A 25,921-nucleotide genomic window follows, 5' to 3' on the forward strand; every position below is an offset into this window, starting at 1 on the left:
CACCTCTCTCTCTCTCTGTCCTCCACACCTCTCTCTCTCTCTCTGTCCTCCACACCTCTCTCTCTCTCTCTGTCCTCCACACCTCTCTCTCTCTCTCTGTCCTCCACACCTCTCTCTCTCTCTCTGTCCTCCACACCTCTCTCTCTCTCTCTGTCCTCCACACCTCTCTCTCTCTCTCTGTCCTCCACACCTCTCTCTCTCTCTCTGTCCTCCACCCTCTCTCTCTCTCTCTGTCCTCCACACCTCTCTCTCTCTCTCTGTCTCCACACCTCTCTCTCTCTCTCTGTCCTCCACACCTCTCTCTCTCTCTCTGTCCTCCACACCTCTCTCTCTCTCTCTGTCCTCCACACCTCTCTCTCTCTCTCTGTCCTCCACACCTCTCTCTCTCTCTCCGTCCTCCACACCTCTCTCTCTCTCTCGTCCTCCACACCTCTCTCTCTCTCTCCGTCCTCCACACCTCTCTCTCTCTCTCCGTCCTCCACACCTCTCTCTCTCTCTCCGTCCTCCACACCTCTCTCTCTCTCTCCGTCCTCCACACCTCTCTCTCTCTCTCTCGTCCTCCACACCTCTCTCTCTCTCTCGACCTCCACACCTCCTCTCTCTCTCCGTCCTCCACACCTCTCTCTCTCTCTCCGTCCTCCACACCTCTCTCTCTCTCTCGTCCTCCACACCTCTCTCTCTCTCTCCGTCCTCCACACCTCTCTCTCTCTCTCCGTCCTCCACACCTCTCTCTCTCTCTCCGTCCTCCACACCTCTCTCTCTCTCTCTCTGTCCTCCACACCTCTCTCTCTCTCTCTGTCCTCCACACCTCTCTCTCTCTCTCTGTCCTCCACACCTCTCTCTCTCTCTCTGTCCTCCACACCTCTCTCTCTCTCTCTGTCCTCCACACCTCTCTCTCTCTCTCTGTCCTCCACACCTCTCTCTCTCTCTCTCTCTCTGTCCTCCACACCTCTCTCTCTCTCTCTCTCTCTGTCCTCCCACCTCTCTCTCTCTCTCTGTCCTCCACACCTCTCTCTCTCTCTCTGTCCTCCACCCTCTCTCTCTCTCTCTGTCCTCCACACCTCTCTCTCTCTCTCTGTCCTCCACACTCTCTCTCTCTCTCTCTCTGTCCTCCACACCCTCTCTCTCTCTCTGTCCTCCACACCTCTCTCTCTCTCTCTCTCTGTCCTCCACACCTCTCTCTCTCTCTCTCTCTGTCCTCCACACCTCTCTCTCTCTCTCTCTCTGTCCTCCACACCTCTCTCTCTCTCTCTGGTCCTCACACCTCTCTCTCTCTCTCTCTGTCCTCCACACTCTCTCTCTCTCTGTCCTCCACCTCCTCTCTCTCTGTGTCCTCACACCTCCCTCTCTCTCTCTCTCTCTGTCCTCCACACCTCTCTCTCTCTCTGTCCTCCACACCTCCCTCTCTCTCTCTCTCTGTCCTCCACACCCCTCTCTCTCTCTCTCTCTGTCCTCCACACCTTCCTCTCTCTCTCTCTCTCTGTCCTCCACACCTCTCTCTCTCTCTCTCTCTCTCTGTCCTCCACACCTCTCTCTCTCTCTCTCTCTCTGTCCTCACACCTCCCTCTCTCTCTCTCTCTCTCTGTCCTCCACACCTCTCTCTCTCTCTCTCTCTCTGTCCTCCACACCTCTCTCTCTCTCTCTCTCTGTCCTCCACACCTCTCTCTCTCTCTCTCTCTGTCCTCCACACCTCTCTCTCTCTCTCTCTCTGTCCTCCACACCTCTCTCTCTCTCTCTCTCTCTGTCCTCCACACCTCTCTCTCTCTCTCTGTCCTCCACACCTCTCTCTCTCTCTGTCCTCCACACCCTCTCTCTCTCTCTCTCTGTCCTCCACACCTCTCTCTCTGTCCTCCACACCTCTCTCTCTGTCCTCACACCTCTCTCTCTCTGTCCTCCACACCTCTCTCTCTCTCTGTCCTCCACACCTCTCTCTCTCTCTCTCTCTGTCCTCCACACCCTCTCTCTCTCTCTCTCTGTCCTCCACACCTCTCTCTCTCTCCTCTCTCTCTCTCTCTGTCCTCCACACCTCTCTCTCTCTCTCTCTGTCCTCCACACCTCTCTCTCTCTCTCTGTCCTCCACACCTCTCTCTCTCTCTCTGTCCTCCACACCTCTCTCTCTCTCTCTGTCCTCCACACCCTCTCTCTCTCTCTGTCCTCCACACCTCTCTCTCTCTCTGTCTCCACACCTCTCTCTCTCTCTGTCCTCCACACCTCTCTCCTCTCTCTCTCTGTCCTCCACACCTCTCTCTCTCTCTCTCTCTGTCCTCCACACCTCTCTCTCTCTCTCTCTCTCTGTCCTCCACACCTCTCTCTCTCTCTCTCTCTGTCCTCCACACCTCTCTCTCTCTCTCTGTCCTCCACACCCCTCTCTCTCTCTCTCTCTCTCTCTGTCCTCCACACCTCTCTCTCTCTCTGTCCTCCACACCTCTCTCTCTCTCTGTCCTCCACACCTCTCTCTCTCTCTGTCCTCCACACCTCTCTCTCTCTGTCCTCCACCTCTCTCTCTGTCCTCCACACCTCTCTCTCTCTCTCTCTCTGTCCTCCACACCTCTCTCTCTCTCTCTCTCTGTCCTCCACACCTCTCTCTCTCTCTCTCTGTCCTCCACACCCCTCTCTCTCTCTCTCTGTCCTCCACACCCCTCTCTCTCTCTCTCTCTGTCCTCCACACCCCTCTCTCTCTCTCTGTCCTCCACACCCCTCTCTCTCTCTCTCTCTCTCTGTCCTCCACACCTCTCTCTCTCTCTCTCTGTCCTCCACACCTCCCTCTCTCTCTCTCTCTCCTCCACACCCCTCTCTCTCTCTCTCTGTCCTCCACACCCCTCTCTCTCTCTCTCTCTCTCTCTGTCCTCCACACCTCTCTCTCTCTCTGTCCTCCACACCTCTCTCTCTCTCTGTCCTCCACACCTCTCTCTCTCTCTGTCCTCCACACCTCTCTCTCTCTCTGTCCTCCACACCTCTCTCTCTCTCTGTCCTCCACACCTCTCTCTCTCTCTGTCCTCCACACCTCTCTCTCTCTCTGTCCTCCACACCTCTCTCTCTCTCTGTCCTCCACACCTCTCTCTCTCTCTGTCCTCCACACCTCTCTCTCTCTCTGTCCTCCACACCTCTCTCTCTCTGTCCTCCACACCTCTCTCTCTCTCTGTCCTCCACACCTCTCTCTCTCTCTCTCTGTCCTCCACACCCTCTCTCTCTCTCTCTCTGTCCTCCACACCCCTCTCTCTCTCTCTCTCTGTCCTCCACACCCCTCTCTCTCTCTCTCTGTCCTCCACACCCCTCTCTCTCTCTCTCTGTCCTCCACACCCCTCTCTCTCTCTCTCTGTCCTCCACACCCCTCTCTCTCTCTCTCTGTCCTCCACACCCCTCTCTCTCTCTCTGTCCTCCACACCCCTCTCTCTCTCTCTGTCCTCCACACCCCTCTCTCTCTCTCTCTGTCCTCCACACCCCTCTCTCTCTCTCTCTGTCCTCCACACCCTCTCTCTCTCTCTCTGTCTGTCCTCCACACCCCTCTCTCTCTCTCTCTGTCTGTCCTCCACACCCCTCTCTCTCTCTCTCTGTCTGTCCTCCACACCCTCTCTCTCTCTCTCTGTCTCTCCTCCACACCCTCTCTCTCTCTCTCTCTGTCCTCCACACCTCTCTCTCTCTCTCTCTGTCCTCCACACCTCTCTCTCTCTCTCTCTGTCCTCCACACCTCTCTCTCTCTCTCTCTCTGTCCTCCACACCTCTCTCTCTCTCTCTCTCTGTCCTCCACACCTCTCTCTCTCTCTCTCTCTGTCCTCCACACCTCTCTCTCTCTCTCTCTCTGTCCTCCACACCTCTCTCTCTCTCTCTGTCCTCCACACCTCTCTCTCTCTCTCTCTGTCCTCCACACCTCTCTCTCTCTCTCTCTCTGTCCTCCACACCTCTCTCTCTCTCTCTCTGTCCTCCACACCTCTCTCTCTCTCTGTCCTCCACACCTCTCTCTCTCTCTCTCTCTGTCCTCCACACCTCTCTCTCTCTCTCTCTCTGTCCTCCACACCTCTCTCTCTCTCTCTCTCTCTCTCTGTCCTCCACACCTCTCTCTCTCTCTCTCTCTGTCCTCCACACCTCTCTCTCTCTCTGTCCTCCACACTTCTCTCTCTCTCTCTGTCCTCCACACTTCTCTCTCTCTCTCTCTCTGTCCTCCACACCTCTCTCTCTCTCTCTCTCTCTGTCCTCCACACCTCTCTCTCTCTCTCTGTCCTCCACACCTCTCTCTCTCTCTCTCTCTCTGTCCTCCACACCTCTCACTCTGTTCTCCACACCTCTTTCTCTCTGTCCTCCCCATCCCTCCCTCTCTGTCCCATCATCCCTCTCTATCAGTCCCATCGCCGCCCCCATCTCTCTTTTTCGCTCTGTTGTCTCCCCCACCCCCCCAACCCTCGATCTCTCTCTCTCTCTGCCTGCCCCAGCATTCTCACTCCCTCCCTGCACAGTTCTCTCTCCCCCCAGCCAACACCCCACCCCCCCCCCCCCAACTGTGATTGTCGCCGAGAGCGGCAACATCTCTTTCCGAACTTCAGAGAGATTGGGTGTTTTGCGGAGGGTTCTGATTGTTTTTCTGAAAGCCTGCTCCCAATCTCAAAGCTGTCCAAAGTTTGGAATTTGCTGTTCCTGCTCTCAGCACCTGTCAGCTTTAAATATGGAAAGGAATGTTTATGAGCATTGGAAAGAGATCTGAGCTTAGAAATTCCAATTCAGCAGTAAAACAGACTCTGATTTTTTTAAACCACTCTGGTTGGAAAGGAGAAGCAAATGGGAAGTTTCTCAACCCTGAAATTACCAATCGCTGACCTCAAAACATTTTACCACGAACGCTGGTGTCTGTGTATGGACTTGTTGCCAACCCCTGAACTGGTTACCTCCAAGACATCATGGGTCATGGGCCTCAGGTGCATGGGACCTCCAAGTACCTCTCCAAGTCACACATCATCCCAACTTGGAAATATAGCGTAGTTCCTTCGTTATCGCTGGGTCACAATCCTGGAACGTCCTATCAAACAGCACGGTCAGAGTACCTTCACTACATGGATTACAGTGGTTCAAGAATAAGGCTCATCACCATCTTCTCAAAAAAAGTCGGGGATGGGCAATAAGTCCTAGCCTTGCTAATGACTCCCATATCAAACGAATACATTGAGAAATGTGGGTTAGAAATATTTCTCAGCTATATAAGACATTATATTCATCCACTACTCTGGAAAGAAGGGCCATAAGTTTTCACCAAGTGGGATAGTGAATCGGCAACCAATTATACACTTTGCCCAATTTTCTTTTCCATCAATGAAAAAGAATCCAGGCAAGGTGTAAAACCTACTGATTAGCTATCAACTGTTTTTTGCCTGCTGATAATACTTAAAGAGTTATCTCCAAGGTTATAGATCCCAGTGTATTTTTCCCTGTGTAAAATGGTCTACTTATGTCAGGAGGCAAATAGTCAAGTGAGCTAATACTCAGCAAGAGATTAACAGTTTTTTGACATCATGTACTGGTACTGCACAGTTGGAATTAGAGAAGTAAAATGTTAAGGAAAATCTGTATGTTTAGTTGCAGAGGCAGTGTTAGGACATGCAGTCCTAATCTCTTAGATCAGCTGCTATTGTCTATATTGTTGCAGCTGATGATGGTTTGAGAGTAAATTGAAGCACATTTAAAAATAACTTTCAGAAACAGATCTGTCCTTAAGATTCCATTAAGATTGCAGCTTATTCACATAAACATCGCTTATCTCCATGTTATTGTCAATGTGAAATTAATAAGAGCTCTCAAAATATCATCTATTGCACACAATATATGTACAGATATGGATTTGAGAGCTTTTAAACTTAACTTTAGCAATGCGCATACTACATTAGGGTGCAACCTGAAGGGGGAAAAGATGATCTATGAGGAAACAAGCAAGTAGGGGACAGCCTAACAGTGATGTAAAATCTCTGCTTCAAACACAATCCATATTTAAATGTATTTGGATTTTCTCTCCGCTACAAGCCACTTTCATTGTGTTATTATATTTCATTGAGTATCACGCATTTTTCAAATTTTAGAAAATGGCACAATATATGGTCAGAATAACCCTTGGTATGGTCAAGGCTCTTCATTATAACTTATTTCCGATAGCTGTGGAATCTCAGTAGATATTTTGGGCTTGATTTTAACTCTAAGTTTTTGAGTTAACTAAATTTGGTCCCTCTATTTCTAGCAAAAATATCATCTCAAAACCAAAGGTTAATTTGACTCCATGCATCCTCTAGGAACTGAATAAAAAGTTCACAGAATAAGAAATAACACTTCTTATAATGTCTGATGCGCAGATATACACAAAAAGACATATTCTCCCTTCCATTCCTGAAGGTACTGACTTGATACCACTTTTGTGGACACTGGGACTTATACTGAAACTTAAGAACTTTTAAAAAGCATTAGACGTTCAATGAATGTTAAAATTATGTTGTAATGATTGACATTAAAACATGAACATGATGCCTGTGATTCTAATATTATAGCCTAGGAACAAAATACAATAAGTTACAGCCAAGATCAAGGAAGAAAACCTGAAAAGAATAGGAACTATTGGTTAATAAGAGGAATAGTTTTTTCTTGTTTTGATGAGCTTTGTCCAAACACATCATGATAGCCAACGTCTATATAAAGATGTACCAGAATGTTCCATTTTCTTCTAAAGCCAGTGAAAACTCAGCATGCTGTGCTGTGGCCATATTGTAACCACCACACTATAATCCAACCGCGACTGCGGAGCAGAAAGAATCAACCCTGGTATTTAGCAAGGCGACTGTATTGTCCCAGTAGGGGTAAAAAAGGCAGCAACTGTGCTGTCTCCTACATGCTGTTGCCATTATTAGGTCACATGCCTGTGTTCTTAAGGGAAGAGAATAACATAATTCAACATCACAAATATTTGGTTCGTCAAGAATCTGAGCACCAAGATAACAGAATACTTATGGGTTAATTCCAGGATCCTGCACTCGCAAAGGGATATACCTCAGAGAATGCAAAGAGCACAATTGGGATTACAGTGTTCTAGCCTTATCTCCAAACAGCACTTCCCAAGTGAGTGGCTCCCTACAGAGGATCACTGCATTACTTCTTTATAGTTTTAAAACTTGATGCAGATCATTTCAAGTATCATTCATAATTTTTAATCAACTTTGCAGTGAACATCACAAGAACCGTTCGCTGAAAGAATGTGCAGAAAAATGGGTAGCTGTTTAATAATGTAACTGGACTGTTTTCTGCTGATTAGTTTTCCACTATACATGGTCAGTGTCCGAGTCCAAGGGCTTGGTTTGTAGCCCCTGCTGGGGCCGAGAGCAGAGGCAAGTGAGCGCTAAAAATAGCGCTGTTGGCCGGCATGCCAGCTCCCTGGTTCCATCTGCCCCCAGGCCATTTTCCTGGAGGCAGGTTGGGTGGGGCAGCAGGGCTACCTGCCCGCATGCTGCGGGTAGCCGATCAGGCTTGTTAAGGGCCACTTAAAGGAGGCCGATAGGGATTTTCCAGTCGGCCTCCAGATTCGTGCAGGCGGTGGAGGCCAGTTTAGCTGCCCAGAGGCAGCCTCTCAGTGGCAAACTGGGGGGGGGGGGCTAGCTTTCCATACAGACTTAGATGCCCTCCCTGCCCGCCTGGGTGCAGCAGCAGCCACAGGCCACCTTGCAGAGGCATTCCCTCCCACAGCCGTGGTCTGGATACAAAAGCCTTTTTTATTTAAATTTTTAAAACATTTGGAGAGTGAGTGCTGCCATTTTGAAGCACCCTCTCCCTCACTTAGCTTCCATAGCAACCTGCTGCTGCTTTCAAGCTGGAATGTCTCTGATTGGCTCTCCTGCTTCGAGAACGCACCGCTGTCCTTAACTCATGGTGAGCCTGCCCTCTGGCCATTAATGGCTGCTTCAGGGAAAATCACATTGAGTGACTGTTTCCCACACAGTGTGGGCTTCTGATCCCCATTTCAGCCTGACAGGGTTCAGAAGTCCACAGGGAAAATCCTGCCCCAAACCTGCTCAAAAATGAGAATCAGCCACACAATTAATATACATACATAGTTACTTAGTTTATTGATGTGTATTTTGAACCAAACAGAATAAATGAGTTTCTGACAAGACAAAGCAGCCCCGAATCCCCAACAAATCTGTCTATATATTGCACCTTCAGCATTCAGTGAAGGCTTCACTCTTCTAAAAATTTCCATCCAACTATTTAGGTTTGCATAAATATCCTTATTGTTCAATAAACTTGCTTTCTATTAGAATGAACTGGTTGTCATCTCATTTGTATCCTGTTGATGTAGTTTGGAATTCCATCACAAAATTCTGTTCATTCCTATAAAAGCAGCAGAATAATGAAACACCAGCCCATCTAGGAGATTGGAAGGCAGGTAATTAATTTTAACAGCACTAGATGAAATGAAAAGTAAATTTTTGAAAATACAATAAAAAAAGCTCCAAACAAAATTTTGTAATTTACTAGAAATTCCACAAGATACTTATTTAATTCACAGCAAGGGACACTGTTCCAGTGCTTTCAAGAGGTGGGGAGTTTGCCTCTCACCTCAACAGATATATGAAAGAGGTGACCGATGGTTTTAACCTTGTCTGTCAAAGTAATTACATGAATCTGTAAAGTATTCCTGCTATCCATAACTTACCTAAACTACAAAAACCTAAATCCTTTTAAACCCCAAGTATGACTGAATAATAAATCTGGTGAACAGAAGTTTAAATCTGAAGACTGACGACTGTCCAATATCTCCTAATCAGTTTGTTGCTGTGTAACAATATCCTCTAATATCTTCACTGCAAGTGATTACTTATTTTATCACATTCCCTCTCATTCCATTTCTAACTTTGTTTCTATCCTTTAATGTCATTAGCTATGTCCAGTGTCACAGCCTCTGAACAGGAACCAAGCAGGTAAAGCGGAATTAAAAGGGGGCCCATCACTCCCACCTATTAGCTGCTACTGAACTCCACAGCACGTGGTTCTCAACTAGAAATCACACGAATCAGCATGATGTGACAATTCGAGCAGAGAACAAACCCTATTTAATCCAGCCTGTCTATAGTCAAAAAATACCTTTCTGCTTGGCATATTTTAACTTTATGCAGGATCCCCTTAAAAAGACTTGTCTCACCAAAAGCAAATATTAGCATTTCAAATGGAAAATTACAAGTTTGGCAATTATTACACATTAAAGCTGTGTTAAAGGTATGGTTATTCAAAATACCTCTTTGCACATCCAATATTAATAAATACCAGAACATTTCAGTGTTACTGGCATAAAAATATAGTGCTTTAGTACAAATATTTAACAGTCCATGATAATTCTTCAAAGATAATGAACACTGTACCATCCAATATACCACAAAGCTGATGTGAAGGTGTGAGCAATAGTGTAATAGCTGTAATGATGGGAGTCAACAAGACCCTGGTACGTTGGATTAGATGAGTTCAAGTGTTCCAGGACTACAATGATCCAGTCTTTACAGTGGATTTGTTAACTTCCATAAACAAGCATTTAACCAAGGAGTACTTTCTGCATCCGGTGTTGTGGAATGTTGAATTCATCTTCAGAGTCACAGTCACTCTGTGAATTTGAGCTACAGGGCGAGAAGCATTGTGGAGAGCACAGGTAGTGCATGAGCGGGAGGCGGTACTTGCCACAGAAGTCGACAAACTTGATATGACGAACACAAGAATCAAAGTAAACTCCTAGGAAGCGAGAATAAAAAGCACAGTATAACTGAAGTCAAACAATGTTTATTTCTGCCACTCCCCCACAGAGATCTCACTTTCTTCTTCAGCAGTGATGTCTATGAGATCTAAGTTGTAAACTTCTATATGGCCACTGAAAATAATGCCCCGAAACTGACTTGAGACTCATTATTTCAGTCTTATCTTCATCACCGAGCTGCAGTAGTATTAAAAAAGCAAGTGAGCTGAAAGATCACACTGACTGACAATCTGAGTGAGAATCTATTGCTAGAGCTCCCTGAAAGCCACTAAAGAGGAGTACCTGTGGTTTAAACAATGCATTATCTTACAATGAAGTAACAATTCTTGGAGCTTTTATTTGAAAGTTTGATAGTCATTTGGCCTCCTGCGTAACTCCTATTTTCTGGAGAGTGAATGGCATGCGTTCGACACTTGATAGACATTGGGACTGAACACTCTCCCTTCACCCCTCAGTCAGCTAACCAAGTGTGCGCCCCAAGTAAATTAATATGGATTTGGGAGGCTCAAGAGGAGATATCTCAAAAGATATTGACTGGAAGACACAAAGGCATATGTCTAAACTGTTGATTCGTAGCAGGACCTAGAGGTTCTTGTAGATGCCAACTTCAGCCTGGATGCATTTTTTGAGACTGTACTGAGAAAGGGAAAAGGACACTTTATTCTCTCATGTTCACTGAAAACAAAGTACCAATGCAGCTGATGCTTGTAGCTTTTATGATGCGTCCAAATAGTTTTCCTGCATGGTACAGAATCCCAAATAGGATCATAGAATAGATACAGCACAGAAGGAGGCCATTTGTCCAATACCCTTTCGAAAGCCACGATTGAATTTGCCTCCACCACACTCAGACATTCCATATCCTAACCATTTGTTGCATTAAAAAAATTTTCACGTCATCTTAGCTAACATGCAGTAGAGAGGCTTTCTCCTTCTCATGTATAAGATTTGTGACCAATGAGATGGATTTGTGACAAAAAGGGGAAATGGTTCCAGTGAGGGAGAACTCTGATCTACACCACTGGTATCCTGGATTTGAAGTCACCTCAGAGCACACAAATCTTTTGTCAAACCTTGATTAAATATTTGGCCCCTCCATCATATTATCTGACAAAAAGCTGAGGTAGCTGAGGTTTGAGATGATAGTTTCCAGAAATTATCTGAAAGCAAGGCATGCAGTCACATATCCAGGGCTCTGGTTAATACCTGGATTGGGTTGCAGAGGCAAGCAGATGTTGCTGAAGCTCTGCACCATGTTCCATGGAGTACAATGTATCTGTGCTGTGGTAATATTGGTGGCAAAGCACTCATACATTTTATGGTTAGCTATGCTGTTCACTGTGCCATCTGCAAGGTGTTTTTGATATCAGCTGTCTGTTTAAGCTTCAGTTACCCAAGACAGGCAGAATGTAATTTGTTGCCTCTCAGATGGCTACTGTAGGCAGACATACTTAGTTAAAAATTAACCTCTAAATTTGGTAAGATACTTGAGAGGCTATACTGCGAGACATCATAGGAAACTTTAGAACAGGAGATAGCCCCTCAAGCCTGTTCCACCATTCAATAGTTGATCTGTCCATAATTCCATATACCCACCTTTGCCCCTTATCCCTTAATAAAAATTTATCAATCTTGGATTCTAAATTAAGAATTGATCTAGCATCAATTGCTATTTGTGGAAGAGCACTTCAAACTTCTATCACCCTTTGTGTGTAGAAGTGTTTCCTGAAAGGCCTGCCTCTAATTTTTAGACTATGCCCCCTAGTCCAACACTCCCCAACCAGCAGAAATAGTTTCTCCCCATCTACCCTATCTGTTCCCTTAATACCTTGCAATTTAATCAAATCAGACCTTCACAATTCCAGGGAGTACAACCCTATTTTGTGTAATCTCTCCTCATAATTTAATCCTTGGGAGTCTAGGTATCATGCACTTGATATGCATTGGAAATGCGAAAATTTACAGGGCTATAGACCAAGGCTGGATTGCTCTTTTTCAGCTGGCACAGACATGATGGGCTGAATGGCCTCCTTCTGTGTTGTAAATTTTCCATGATTCTATTTTGAGGTTTGCATATGTAGTCAAGATGATAGTAAAGAAAATGTATACTACATCTAAATAATGCTTTCTGTGCTGGAGTACTTTGGACAGAGGGGGAAAAATGATTCCATTTGTCTGAGGGCCATTCTCATTCCAATAACACACAAATAAACTCATGAAAGATTTAAATAAAAATCTGTTCCAATTCAACACTTGACTCCTCCTCTCATCAATGTGTTTGTAATCCAAGCTCAAGCTATCCATGAAGGCAAAGGCTCAAGAATCTTTTTCCCAAATGGGAGAGGAAACTATCAAAACTAAAGGTGGGTTGATACAGATTTCCCACGTGTTTCCTACTGGATGACAGTGCTGCATTGGTGGGCCATGGACATAAGCAAGAAAATATGTTGGATAAAATGCCTGGGACTTTCAATTTCTGCATTGTCCAGCCCATGGTTTTTCACCCATACTGGCATTACCTGGCGAGATACTGGATCATAAAACCCAGCGGATACTAGGTTTGATTCCTGACCTATGCTGAGTTTGTTGACAACAGGGATAGAGATGCAAGTATCATCCATGGTTCCTCCTGCTGGAGGGTGTACTTTGTGGACATCACGTAAAGGCAATGACCAGCATTCAAATAAGTTTCCCAACACCCATATCTAAGCATCCACATAAAGAATGGTTAGAGGCCAGCTGAAACTACAGCTATGTTCATAGAAACAGGAGTAGGCCATACAGCCCCTCGAGCCTGTTCTTCCATTAAACTATATTATGGTTGATCTGTAACTTAACTCCATCTGTCTGCCTTGGTTCTGTAATCCTTAACACTCTTGCCTCACAAAAATCTATCAATCTCAGTTTTGAAAGTTTCAACTGACCTAGCCGCAATAGTTTTTTTTTTGAGGGGTGGGGTGGCAGGGGAAAACTTATTTCCAGGTTTTTTTTTATTCATTCATGGGATGTGGGCGACGCTGGTCAGGCCAGCATTTATTGCCCATCCTTAGTTGCCCTTGAGAAGGTGGTGGTGAGTTGCCTTCTTGAACTGCTGCAGTCCATTTGGGGTAGGTATACCCACAGTGCTGTTAGGAAGGGAGTTCCAGGATTTTGACCCAACGACAGTGAAGGAACGGCGATATAGTTCCAAGTCTGGATGGTGTGTGACTTGGAGGGGAACCTGCAGGTGGTGGTCTTCCCATGTATTTGCTGCCCTTGTCCTTCTAGTTGGTAGAGGTCGCGGGTTTGGAAGATGCTTTCGAAGGAGACTTGGTGCATTGCTGCAGTGCATCTTGTAGATGGTACACACTGCTGCCGCTGTGCGTCGGTGGTGGAGGGAGTGAATGTTTGTAGATGGGGTGCCAATCAAGCGGGCTGCTTTGTCCTGGATGGTGTCGAGCTTCTTGAGTGTTGTTGGAGCTGCATCCATCCAGGCAAGTGGACAGTATTCCATCACACTCCTGACTTGTGCCTTGTAGATGGTGGACAGGCTTTGGGGAGTCAGGAGGTGAGTTACTCGCCTCAGGATTCCTAGCCTCTGACCTGCTCTTGTAGCCACGGTATTTATATGGCTACTCCAGTTCAGTTTCTGGTCAATGGTAGCCCCTAGGATGTTGATAGTGGGGCATTCAGCGATGGTAATGCCATTGAATGTCAAGGGGAGATGGTTAGATTCTCTCTTGTTGGAGATGGTCATTGCCTAGCACTTGTGTGGCGCGAATGTTACTTGCCACTTATCAGCCCAAGCCTGGATATTGTCCAGGTCTTGCTGTATTTCTACACGGACTGCTTCAGTATCTGAGGAGTCACGAATGATGCTGAACATTGTGCAGTCATCAGCGAACATCCCCACTTCTGACCTTATGATTGAAGGAAGGTCATTGATGAAGCAGCTGAAGGTGGTTGGGCGTAGGACACAATCTTTTTCCACTACCATTTGTGATGAAGAACTGTTTGCAGGGAGCATATTGTGGGTTGGGTGGAAACAAAATTGAACTAAAACATGAAGCATCACATTCTTACCTGCACACTTGGGATTTGGGCATTTGCTGGCTGAATCCAAGTAGTTGACCAAGTTCCCAGGCATGTCTTTGAGCGTATAGCACAAGTTACGGGATTTCACGATCCGACCAGCCAGCTCAAGTAATGATGGCGGGTTGTAGAGTAGGTCTTTTACAAATCGCACAACAAGAGGGTTGCCACGTAGACTGAGTTCCTGCAGATGGACCAGGTTGAGGATTTCTCGAGGAAGGTATGTCAGTAAGTTATTGTGAAGACTGAGTGACCGTAGTGAGTTCAGCCTGAAAGATACGGAAATAACAGTGTAGCTAATGGTTTGTAGAGGCGAGTGGAAAAAAGTTTCTGCAGGGAGTAAACTGAAGGAAAAAAACATCTTTGTCATTTTTAAATGAAATCTGCAATTTACACACATCCTACCTCGCTAAAACAACAATGTTATTTTTAAGGGGAGTCTTTGTCAACTTACTGTGCAAGCTGTGGTGGGAGACCCTGGATTCGGTTGTCACACAGTCCCAGGTAGCTGAGGTACGGCAGGTTAGCGAGCTCCGGAGGAATCGATATGATTCCATTCCCACCTAGATACAACAGCTCTAAGCTGGGTGGGGGGGAGGGTGGGTGCAGAAAGAAACAAGGTAAACAATTAGCACAGCTATATATGCAATGAAAGATTTCCTATTTTCAGTAACCACTGGATAATTACAAAAGGATCGGGAGACACCTTACAAACTATTTTTTTTCCAACCGAAGGATGTTTTTTGCCCCATAAATTAAAAGTATTTGAAACTTAATTGTAAAAGTCTCCCCAGAGGCACTTACCTGGCCTGTAGCATTTACTAGTGTGCTGGCTGGGGAGTCATTACATTTTTTGATGGATGGATCTGACGTTTGTAACAGTGCTCCCTGCATAAGTGAAGTGTATTAACAACTATGAAAAGTCACAGTCACAAAAACGTAAGAGCATAAGAATTAGGAGCCGGAGTAAGCCATGCGCCCCTTCAAGCCTGCTCAGTCATTCAACAAGATCACGGCTGATCTTTGACGTCAACTCCACCTTCCCCCACTATACCCACATCTAATAATTCCCTTAGTACCCAAAAACCTATAGGGACATCGGAAGATAAGAACAGGAGTAGGCCATTCAGCCCCTCGAGCCCGTCCCACCATTCAATGAGATCATTGCTGATCCGTGGCCTAACTCCATATACCTGCCTTTGGCCAATATCCCTTAATATCTTTGCTTAACAAAAATCCATCTATCTCAGATTTAAAATTAACAACTGTTCTAGCTTCAACTGCTGTTTGTGGGAGAGAGTTCCAAACCTCTACCACTCTTTGCGTGAAGAAGTGCTTCCTAACATCTCTTCTGAACGGTCTGGTCCTAATTTTTAGACTATGCCCCCTAGTTTTAGAATCTCCAACCAGTGGAAATAGTTTATCTTTATCTAGCCTGTCTTTTCCTGTTAATATCTTGAAGACTTCAATCAGATCACCCCTTAACCTTCTAAATTCTAGCGAAAACAGGCCTAATTTGTGTAATCTCTCCTCGTAACTTAACCCCTGTAGTCCAGGCATCATTCTTGTAAACCTACGTTGCACTCCCTCCGAGGCCAATATATCCTTCCTAAGGTGTGGTGCCCAGAACTGCTCACAGTACTCCAAGTGGGGTCTAACCAGGGTTTTGTACAGCTGCAGCATAACCTCTGTGTCTTTATACTCCAATCCTCTAGATATAAAGGCTAGCATTCCATTAGCCTTTTTGATTATTTTCTGCACTTGCTCGTGGCATTTTAAAGATCTATGCACCTGAACCTCCAAGTCTCTTTGCACCTCCACTGTACTTAACCTCTTCCCATTTAGAAAGTACCCTGCTGTATCCTTTTTTGGTCAAAAATGGATAACCTCACACTTGCCCGCATTGAAATCCATCTGCCACAGTTTTGCCCACTCACCTAGTCTGTCAATATCTCTTTGCAATTTTATGCTATCATCTAGACTGTCTACAATGCCGCTTAACTTTGTATCATCAGCAAATTTGGATATATGACTTACTATGCCATCATCCAAGTCGTTAATTAATAATGTGAATAATTGAGGCCCCAACACAGATCCCTGCGGTACAACACTAGTCACATCCTGCCAATTGGAGTACTTACCCATTATCCCCACTCTGTCACCTACCACTCAACCAACTTCCTAACCACGTCAATAATTTGTCCTCAACTCCATGAGTTTCTACCTTAGTTAACAGTCTCTTATGTGGGACTTTATCAAATGCCTTCTGGAAGTCCATATAAATAACATCCATAGACATTCCCCTGTCCACTACCTTAGTCACCTCTTCAAAAAATTCAATGAGATTTGTCAGGCATGACCTCCCCATCATGAATCCATGCTGGCTGTCCCTGATTAACTGAAATTTTTCCAGGTGTTCAGTCACCCTATCCTTGATTCTCGACTCCAGCAACTTGCCCATCACAGATGTCAGGCTAACTGGTCTGTAATTTCCTTGGTTCCCTCTTTCACCCTTCTTAAAAAGTGGAGTGACATGTGCAACTTTCCAATCCAGAGGGACCACTCCTGAATCTAGGGAACTCTGAAAGACTATAGTTAAGGCATCTACAATGTGCTCCCCTACTTCCTTTAACACCCTCAGATAGAAACAGTCAGGTCCTGGGGATTTCTCACTCTTTAGTTCCATTAATTTCCTTGTGCTGATGATTTACTTACATTAATTGTATTAAGTCCCTGTCCCCTATCGGCTATTAATGTTTTTGGGACTTCCGGCAAGTTATCCTCCTTTTCAACTGTAAATACTGAGGCAAAGTAATTGTTCAACATGTCTGCCAATTCCCCATTATCAATGACAATATCACCAGTTTCAGCTTTTAGTGGGCCTACATTGCTCTTGACCACCCGTTTTCCCTTTATGTAACTTATGGAAGGGGTAGGCGGTGGCGTAGTGGTATTATCACTGGACTAATAACCCAGAGACCCAGGATATTTCTCTGGGGACATGGGTTCGAATCCCACCACAGCAGAAGGTGGACTTTGAATAAAATTTGGGCAGCACAGTGGCGCAGTGGTTAGCACCGCAGCCTCACAGCTCCAGCAACCCGGGTTCAGTTCTGGGTACTGCCTGTGCAGAGTTTGCAAGTTCTCCCTGTGTCTGCGTACGTTTCCACCGGGTGCTCCGGTTTCCTCCCACAGCAAAAGCCTTGCAGGTTGATAGGTAAATTGGCCATTGTAAATTGCCCCTAGTGTAGGTAGGTGGTAGGAGAATGGTGGGGATGTGGTAAAGAATATGGGGTTCATATAGGATTAGTATAAATGGGTGGTTGTTGGTCGGCACAGACTCGGTGGGCCGAAGGGCCTGTTTCAGTGCTGTATCTCTAAATAAATAATAAAAAAATGATAAAATTTCTTCTTATTGATTTTGACGTCCCTTGCAAGTTTCCTTTCATAATCTCTTTTAGTAGCTCTTATAAGCTGCTTTGCGACCCTTTGCTGGTCTTTGTATCGATCCCATTCGGCCGGATCTGTGCTGCGTTTTGCATTTTTGTAAGCCATTTCTTTTTGTTTTATGCTATCCCTAATCTCTTTAGTTGTCCATGGCTGTTTTTTCTGTGAAGTGGAGCTTTTTCCTCTCGGGTATATACTCGCTCTGTATTTCATTAAATGTTTCCTTAAATATTCTCCACTGTTCTTCAGTCGTTTGACCCATTAACAGATCTACCCAGTTTACCGTGGACAGTCTCTGTCTCATCCCGGTAAAGTCAGCCTTACCCAAGTCTAAAATTCTAGTAGCTGATTCGTGCTTTTCACTTTCAAACACTATCTTGAATTCGATCATGTTGTGATCACTATTTGATAAATGTTCACGCACAGTTAGGCTACTAATTAAATTTGGCTCATTACTCATAACTAAATCTAATATTGCCTGTCCTCTTGTTACATCTAGGACATATTGCTGTAGGAAACTATCCCGGACACATTCCAGAAATTCACTACCTTTCTGACAGGTGCTAGTCTGCCTCTCCCAATCTATGTGTAAGTTAAAATCCCCCATTAATACTACTCTGCCTTTGTTACACACTTGCCTAATTTGTGCATTTATACAATCTAAAACCTCAGAACTGCTACCAGAGGGTCTCCTCACAACACCCCATTACAGTTTCGATCCTTTTCTGTTCCTCAACTCCACCTATAAGGTCTCCACTGGATGCTTTCCTCTCATTATATCCTCCCTCACCAATGAGGTGATATTATTTCTAATCAGTAAGGCTACTCCACTCCCTCTGCCATTTTCCCTGTCCCTCCTGTAAACTTTATAACCAGGGATATTTAGTTCCCAGTCCCGACCATCCTGCAGCCACGTCTCCGCAATGGCCACATCATAATTTTCCATTTGAATTTGTGCCTGCAGTTCATCTAGTTTATTCCTTACACTCTATGCATTTGTATATAGAACTCTTATTTGGGCTATACCCCCTAACCTGTCCCTCAGCACTGATGCTTTATTCACCTGTTTATTATTTCTCTCTTCTGGTTTAACCAGTATACTTCTTGCAGTTTGGTAACAATCAGCCTCACCATTAACCTGCACTCCTACCTTCTCCTTTAACTTCCTGTTTTTCCAGGTAACTGAACCCTCCCCCCCCATTATTTAGTTTAAAGCCGTATCTACAGCCCTAGTTATACGATTCACCAGGACTCTAGTCCCAACATGATTTAGGTGGAGCTCTTCCCATCGGAACAGCTCCCTCCTTCCCCAGTACTGGTGCCAATGTCCCATGAATTCGAACCCATTTCTCCCACACCAATCTTTGAGCCACGCATTTACCTCTTTAATCTTATTGACCCTTTGCCAATTTGCTCGTGGCTCAGGTAGTAATCCGGAGAATATTACCTTTTTGGTTCTGCTTTTTCATTTAGCCCCTAGCTGCTCTATTCCCTCAACAGAACCTCTAACCTCGTTCTACCTATATCGTTGGTACCTACATGGACCACGACAACTGGATCTTTCCCCTCCCACTCCAAGTTCCTCTGCAGCCCAGATGAGCTATCCCGAACCCTGGCACCAGGTAGGCAACACAGCCTTCGGGACTCTCGATCCTGGCCACAGAAAACAGTGTCTATGCCCCTAACTATACTATCCCCGATTATGACTACATTTCTCTTTTCTCCCCCCACTTGAATGGCTCCCTGTACCACGGTGCTGTGGTCAGTTTGCTCATCCTCCCTACAGTCTCTGCTCTTGTCCACACAGGGAGTAAGAATCTCAAACCTGTTGGACAAGGACAATGGCCGAGGCTCCTGCAGCACTACCCACTAGATCCCTCTACCTGTCTCACTCATAGTCATACCCTCCTGTCCCTGACCGAATTCACGGTAGTTAATCTAAGGTGTGTGACTGTCTCCTGAAACACAGCGTCCAGGTAACTCTCCCCTTCCCTGAAGTATCGCAGTGTCCGAAGCTCAGACTCCAGCTCATCAACTCTGAGCCGGAGTTCCTCGAGCAACCAACATTTGCTACAGATGTGGTCACTAGGAACCACAATGGGGTCCACCAGCTCCCACATCATGCAGGTACAACACATCACCTGGCCCTGCATCTCTATTATATTTAATTAGATTTTAATTTGTTTTTTAAATTTCTGGCTGGTCTTTAGTTTTTAATCTGTAAAATATTTCTCCTATTCACCTTTAATCTGAAATCAATTTAGAATAGGTAATTCAAATTAGCAGTTACTTACCAACCAATGAACTTTACGGTTTTCCTGTGATGTCACTCTTTGTTTTTTTCTCTCTGTTTTTACTCCCTTAAATTACCCAAAAAATTAGATTTATGCTTGGTACCTTGCTTCCCCCCCAAAAAAACACTACCTACTATATTAAAAAGAACTGTAGACCTTTCTCTTTACTTTAGTTACTTACTGAGCTTTTTAAGACTTATTCCCTAACAGCTGTTACTCACCAACCAATCACCTTGCAGCTTTCCTGTGATGTCACTGTTGACTTTTTTTTTTCAAAACTCCGGCATGCTTGGACTGCTCCCGGAAGGTAAATCCCGCTCACTGAGTGAACTCTCGCTCTCTCTCCCAGTCTCTGTGCTCCGGTTCCACTCTCGCTGTTTCCTGCTCGCTGAGTGAACTCTTGCTCTCTCTCCCGGTCTCTTTGTGCTCCGGTTCCACTCTCGCTGTTTCCCGCTCGCTGAGTGAACTCTCGCTCTCTCTCCCAGTCTCTGTGCTCCGGCTCCGCTCTCGCTGTTTCCCGCTCGCTGACCACTATCTTGAATATACTTAATGACTAAGCATCCACAGCTCTCTGGGGACCAGAATTCCAAAGATTCACAACCTAAGTGAAGAAATTTCTCCTCATCTCAGTCCCAAATGGCTAATCCCTTATTGAGATTGTGATCATGTGTTCTAGATTCCCCAGCCAGGGGAAACATCCTCTCAGCATTTACCCTATCAAGCCCCTTAAGGATTTTGTGTGTTTCAATTAGATCACTTCTTGTTCTTCTAAATACCGCGTAATATAGGGCTAGTCTACTCAATTTCTCCTCATGGAACAATCCCCTCAACCCAGGAACCGGTCTGGTGAACTCACTGCACTCCAAAGGCAAGAATGTCCTTCCTTGGAAAGAAGGCCTTTAACTGCATACAGTACAGTTAAAGGCCGGCTCGGGTCTGCAAATGAAACCCGACCCGAGTTCTTTCATTTTTTCCTGCGCCCAACCCAACCATCAGTTAACCTAGTTTCTGTTTTTCAGTGTTGCTTATCTGCACAAGCTTAAAAATTATAACTGGACTTGAAAGGTTGTTTAAAAAGTACATTAACTCGACATGTCATTGGGTCCCGTCGGGTTCGGGTCGGGTAGCCATGCTCTACACCAGGTGTGGTCTCACCAATGCCCTGCATAATTGTAGTAAGACTTCTTTACTCTTACACTCCAATGCCTTGGTAACAACGTCTAACATACCATTTACCTTCCTAATTGCTTGCTGTAATTGCATGCTAACTTTGTGATTCATGTACAAGGACACCCAGGCCCCCCCTGACAGCAAACATTCCCAGTCTCTCACCATTCATAAAGTATTCTGCTTTTGTATTTCTCCTACTAAAGTGGATAACTTCACACTTCAGCATGTTGTATTCCATCTGCCACCTTCTTGCCCAATCACCCAACCTGTCTAAATTCCCCCACCTAATTTTGTATCGAAAGCAAATTTGGATATGTTACACTCATTGAAGTCGTCATTAAAGATTGTAAAAAGCTGAGGCTTAAGTACTTATCCTTGCAGTACACTGGTTACAGCCTGCCAACCTGAAAATGTCCCCTGTTCATTACTACTCTGTTTTGTGTCCATTAACCAATCCTCAATCCATGCTAATATATTACCCCCAATCCTACGAGTCCTAATTGTGTGTAATAACCTTTTTGTGTGGCACCTTGTCAAATGCTTTTTGAAAATCCAAATATACTACATCCACTGGTTCCCCCTTATCCATCATACTAGTTACATCCTCAAGAAACACTTAACAGATTTGCCAAACACCAATCCCTTTCATAAATCCATGTTGGCACTGCTTAATCATATTATGATTTTCTAAGTGTCATGTTCCTAATAGTAGATACTAGCATTTTGCCTACTACTGATATTTGGCCACATAGCCTATAGATCCCCATTTTCTCTCTCTTTCTCCCTTCATAAATAGCAGGGTTATGTTTGCTACGTTCCAATCTTTGGGAACTGTTCTAGAATCTAAGAAATTCTGAAAGATCAAAACCAAGAATTCCACTATCTCTGCAGCTACCTCTTTTAAAACCCTAGGATTCAGGTTGTCAGGTCCAGGGGATTTGTCTCCATTTAGACCCATTAATTTCTCCAGTACTATTTCTTTACTTATACTGATTTTTTTAAAGTTTCTCATTCTTGCTAGACCCTTGGTTTTCCCATTATTTTTGGATTTATTTTGTGTCTCCTACCATGAAGACAGATATAAAGTATTTGTTTAATGTCTCTGCCATATCCTTATTGCCTATTATAATTTCCTCTGCCTCTAATGGTTCCATGTTTACTTTCACTAATCTCTTCCTATTTGCATACCTAATGAAATGTTTACAATCTGTTTTTATATCTTTTGATGGTCTCCTCTAATATTCTCTTTTGGTATCAATTTCTTGGTCTCCTTTGCTGAATTCTAAAATCCTCCCACCCTCAGGCTTACTACTCTTTTGACAACATTATAAGCCTCTTCCTTTGAACTCATCCGATCTTTAACTCCTTTTGTTATCCATGGTTGGACCACTTTTTCTATGGTGTTTTTGTGTCTTAAAGGAATGTATATTTGTTGCAAATTATGTATTAATTCTTTCAATGTTAACCTTTACTTATCCATTGTTCTATCTTTTAATGTAGTTTCCCAATCTACCTTAATCCAAGACAACCCTCATACCTCCATAGTTTCGTTTGTTTAGATTTAATACCCCAGTTTTGGACTTAACTAGATCACTTTTAAATTCCAAAATTTTATTATGTTCACTCTTCCCTAGAAGCCCCTTTACTACAAAGTTATTAATTAATCCTTTCTGATTTCACAATACTAGATCCAAAATACCTTGTTCCCTACTGGTTCCTCGACATATTGATCTGGAAAACTATCTTGCAAACATTCCATAAACTGATCTTCCACACTATACTGCAGTCACTAGTCAACTAAAACTCAGCATGGCTCATCACAGTGAACCCCTCATTTCTTTGATTAACAATTAAAAAGTCTGGATGTAATTCAGTTAATTCATTCACGAACTGGAATCAGCAACAGCAACTGCATAGAGCAGGCCAGATTGATAGAACTCAACAAAAAAGACGGGGCAGCTTTAAACAAAATGAAGACACTGAAAGAATTTTAAAATGTGTAAATAGACATTGTTGGGAATGTTCTGGCCTGAAGCAGGTGACATGCCAAGATCTGGTTACATTCGGAACCTCAATTTACCATCATCATGTACAAGTTCAGTTAGTGAATATCTGCAAGCTATTACATCATGGAGAGCTTCACAGTGGCATCCAATCCTGTCCTTGCTCATTACCTACACAATAGGTAGGGGCAGCACAGTGGCTAGCACCGCAGCCTCACTGCTCCAGCGACCCGGGTTCAGTTCAGGGTACTGCCTGAGCGGAGTTTGCAAGTTCTCCCTGTGACGGCGTGGGTTTCCTCTGGGTGCTCCGGTTTCCTCCCACATGCCAAAGACTTGCGGGTTGATAGGTAAATTGGCCATTGTAAATTTGTCCCTACTGTAGGTAGGTGGTAGGAGAATTGAGGGAAGGTGGGGATGAGAGAGGGAAAAATGGGATTAATGTAGGATTAGTATAAATGGGTGGTTGATGGTCGGCGCAGACTCATTGTGCCGAAGGGCCTGTTTCGGTGTTGTATCTCTCTATGACTCAAAGTGTACTATCTAGCAGATTACTGCACTTGTCCAACATGGTAGGCTGTTGTCATGTAGCAAGCATATGACCCATATAAAAGGAAATCTGATGCACAAGTATTATCAATGTTCCTCCCCCTCACTGTTACAAATATGAAGAACTGAAAGCAAATGAAAGCTACTTTCTCTCTGACAACTGGGAGAATCTCAAGGGGAGAGTGAGTCTGGATAAATCTCAATCAAATCCTTGGTAAGTTTAGGACCACAGCACGAAACTGGTCCAATCTTGACAACGACAGACACAGGATGCACTGCAGCAACCCAACAAGGCTTCTTCAACAGCATCTTACAAATCTATGACCCCTTCCACCTAGCAGGACAAGGGCAGCAGGCACATGGGAACACCATCACACACTATGATGTCTTGGAAATGTATCCTTGTACTGTAACTGGGTCAAAATCTTGGAACTCCCCTCCTAACAGCACAGTGTACCTACACCATGTGGACTGCAGCGGTTCAAGAAGGCGACTCATCACCACCTACTCAAGGGCTGTTAGGGATGGGCAATAAATGCTCGCTTTTCCTGCGACACCCACATCCCGTAAATGAATAAAAACTTCCTTAACAATGATGGGCAGGCCCACTGCAAGAAGCTGTACTTACTGCGAGGGCGGCACAGTGGCAAGCACCGTAGCCTCGCAGCTCCAGCGACCTGGGTTCAGTTCTGGGTACTGCCTGTGCAGAGCTTGCAAGTTCGCCCTGTGACTGTGTGGGTTTCCGCTGAGTGCTCCGGTTTCCTCCCACAGCCAAAGACTTGCAGGTTGATAGATAAATTGGCCATTGTAAATTGCCCCTAGTGTAGGTAGGTGGTAGGAGAATGGTGGGGATGTGGTTGGGAATATGGGATTAATATAGGATTAGTATAAATGGGTGGTTGTTGGTCGGCACAGACTCGGTGGGCCGAAGGGCCTGTTTCAGTGCTGTATCTCTAAAAGAAATTTTTTTTTAAAAGCTGTGGAGATAATGAAGGACCCTCCAAATATTTTCTCAATATTAACAGTTGTTAAATGAAGTGCATCCTAGCTAGCTGGCAACCACAGCTGTTGATAAAAACAGTCTCAAAGTCCCAAAACCGGTTAGTCACAACCATGATTATGAATGACAGAAAACTAATAAAGACCTGCCAACATTGCACTTGGAAGGGACTAATCTGGCATAACCCCATCATAGTACTGAGATAACAGCCATCTATATCAATCAAATTAGATATCCACCTGTGTGTAATTACAAAAGGCATCATGGGTGACAGCTCACTGAGTACACATCAGCAAAGGGCAACATGACCTGGAACACAGGGATGATAGCAGAGAGGTAATGTTACTGGACCAGTAATCCAGAGGCTCAGACTAATGCGCCAGAGACACAAGTTCAAATCTCACCACGGCAGCTGGAGGAATTAAGATTCAATTAAATAATAAATCTGGAATAAAATGCTAGTCTCACTAATAATGATCACGAAACTACTGGATTGTTGGAAAAACCCATCTGGTTCATTAATGTTCTTCAGGGGAGGAAATCCCCCATCCTTACCCAGTCTGGCCTACATGTGACTCCAGACCGATAGCAATGTGGTTGGCTTTTAACTGCCCTCTGAAATGGCCCAGCAAGCCACTCAGTTGTACGTGGCTCACCACCACCTGCTTGAGGGCAATTAGGGATGGGCAATAAACGTTGGACTTGCCAGCAACGCTTACATTCCAAGAATGAATTAAAAAAATAAAAACGATTAAAGGTTTAATTTTAGTAACCACTGTTCAGACAGTTTAAATTTCACAACCTAAACTTGAATTAAATGTGCAAATTCAAACTTGCTGTTCTCTTCTGCTAAAACTGCTTGTTCTATTCCAGGATAATGCTAGAATGCAAAGATAACCCCAGCTTCTTTTCTTCATTAGAATGCCTCTCTATTGCCCTGTCTACCCTCAACTCCAGAAAGTGCATGGAGCTCAGTGACTTTTTTGACACTACGATTGATATCTTTTTTTAAAAATTACTTCTGTTGCTTACCCCTTCATCTTGATCATCAACCCCAACTTCCCTTCCTGGCCCCTATGCTAGCTGATATTGTAAAAGGTTCCGTCTCCTCAGGTACAATGCCCTTCCCTTTCCAATCTGCTGTTATCACACCCTCTTCAAAAGGCTCACCCTTGACTGCTCTGTCCACAAGAACTTCCAGCCATCTCCAACCTTCCTTTCTTTTCAAAGTCTCACTCACCCATCACCCCTACTTGCCTACTTTGGCTCCTAGTTCCCAAATGCCTAAAATGTAAAATTCTCATTCTTGTGTTTAAATCCCTCCATATCTCTGCAATTATCAGCTGTGGCTCAAGGGTAGCACCCTCACCTGAGTTAACAAGTTCTGGGTTTAAGTCCCACTCCAAAGACTTGAGCGCATTATCGAAGCTGACCCTTCAGTTCAGTTCTGAGGGAATGCTCTACTGTTCAAAGTGCTGTCTTTCAGATGAGACGTTAAACTGAGGCCCTGGGTGGATGTAAAGAGAACACCCACAGCATTATTCAAAGAAAAGCAGTGAGTTTGTCTTGATGTCATGGCCAACATTTATCCCTCAACCAACACCTAAAGCAGATGATCTAGTCATTTACT

At 44.7% G+C, this 25,921-nt stretch overlaps 1 protein-coding gene across 2 annotated transcripts in view; it reads right to left on the bottom strand.

Moving 5' to 3' along the window:
• Nucleotides 1-8,061: 8,061 nt before the first annotated feature.
• Nucleotides 8,062-25,921, bottom strand: part of lrrc58b (leucine rich repeat containing 58b) — a 71,519-nt gene continuing 53,659 nt past the window's right edge. For both annotated transcript variants that reach the window (XM_068040840.1, XM_068040841.1), the window contains 3 exons: nt 14,286-14,414; nt 13,823-14,100; nt 8,062-9,738 (listed from right to left, as the gene is read on the bottom strand). In XM_068040840.1, coding sequence (XP_067896941.1) covers nt 9,545-9,738; nt 13,823-14,100; nt 14,286-14,414 — 601 coding nt within the window. In that variant the 3' untranslated portion in view covers nt 8,062-9,544. The remainder of the gene's footprint in view (nt 9,739-13,822; nt 14,101-14,285; nt 14,415-25,921) is intronic.

This window comes from Heterodontus francisci, chromosome 10 (genome assembly GCF_036365525.1).
Source record: "Heterodontus francisci isolate sHetFra1 chromosome 10, sHetFra1.hap1, whole genome shotgun sequence".
In the NCBI taxonomy this organism is placed as follows: Eukaryota; Metazoa; Chordata; class Chondrichthyes; order Heterodontiformes; family Heterodontidae; genus Heterodontus; species Heterodontus francisci.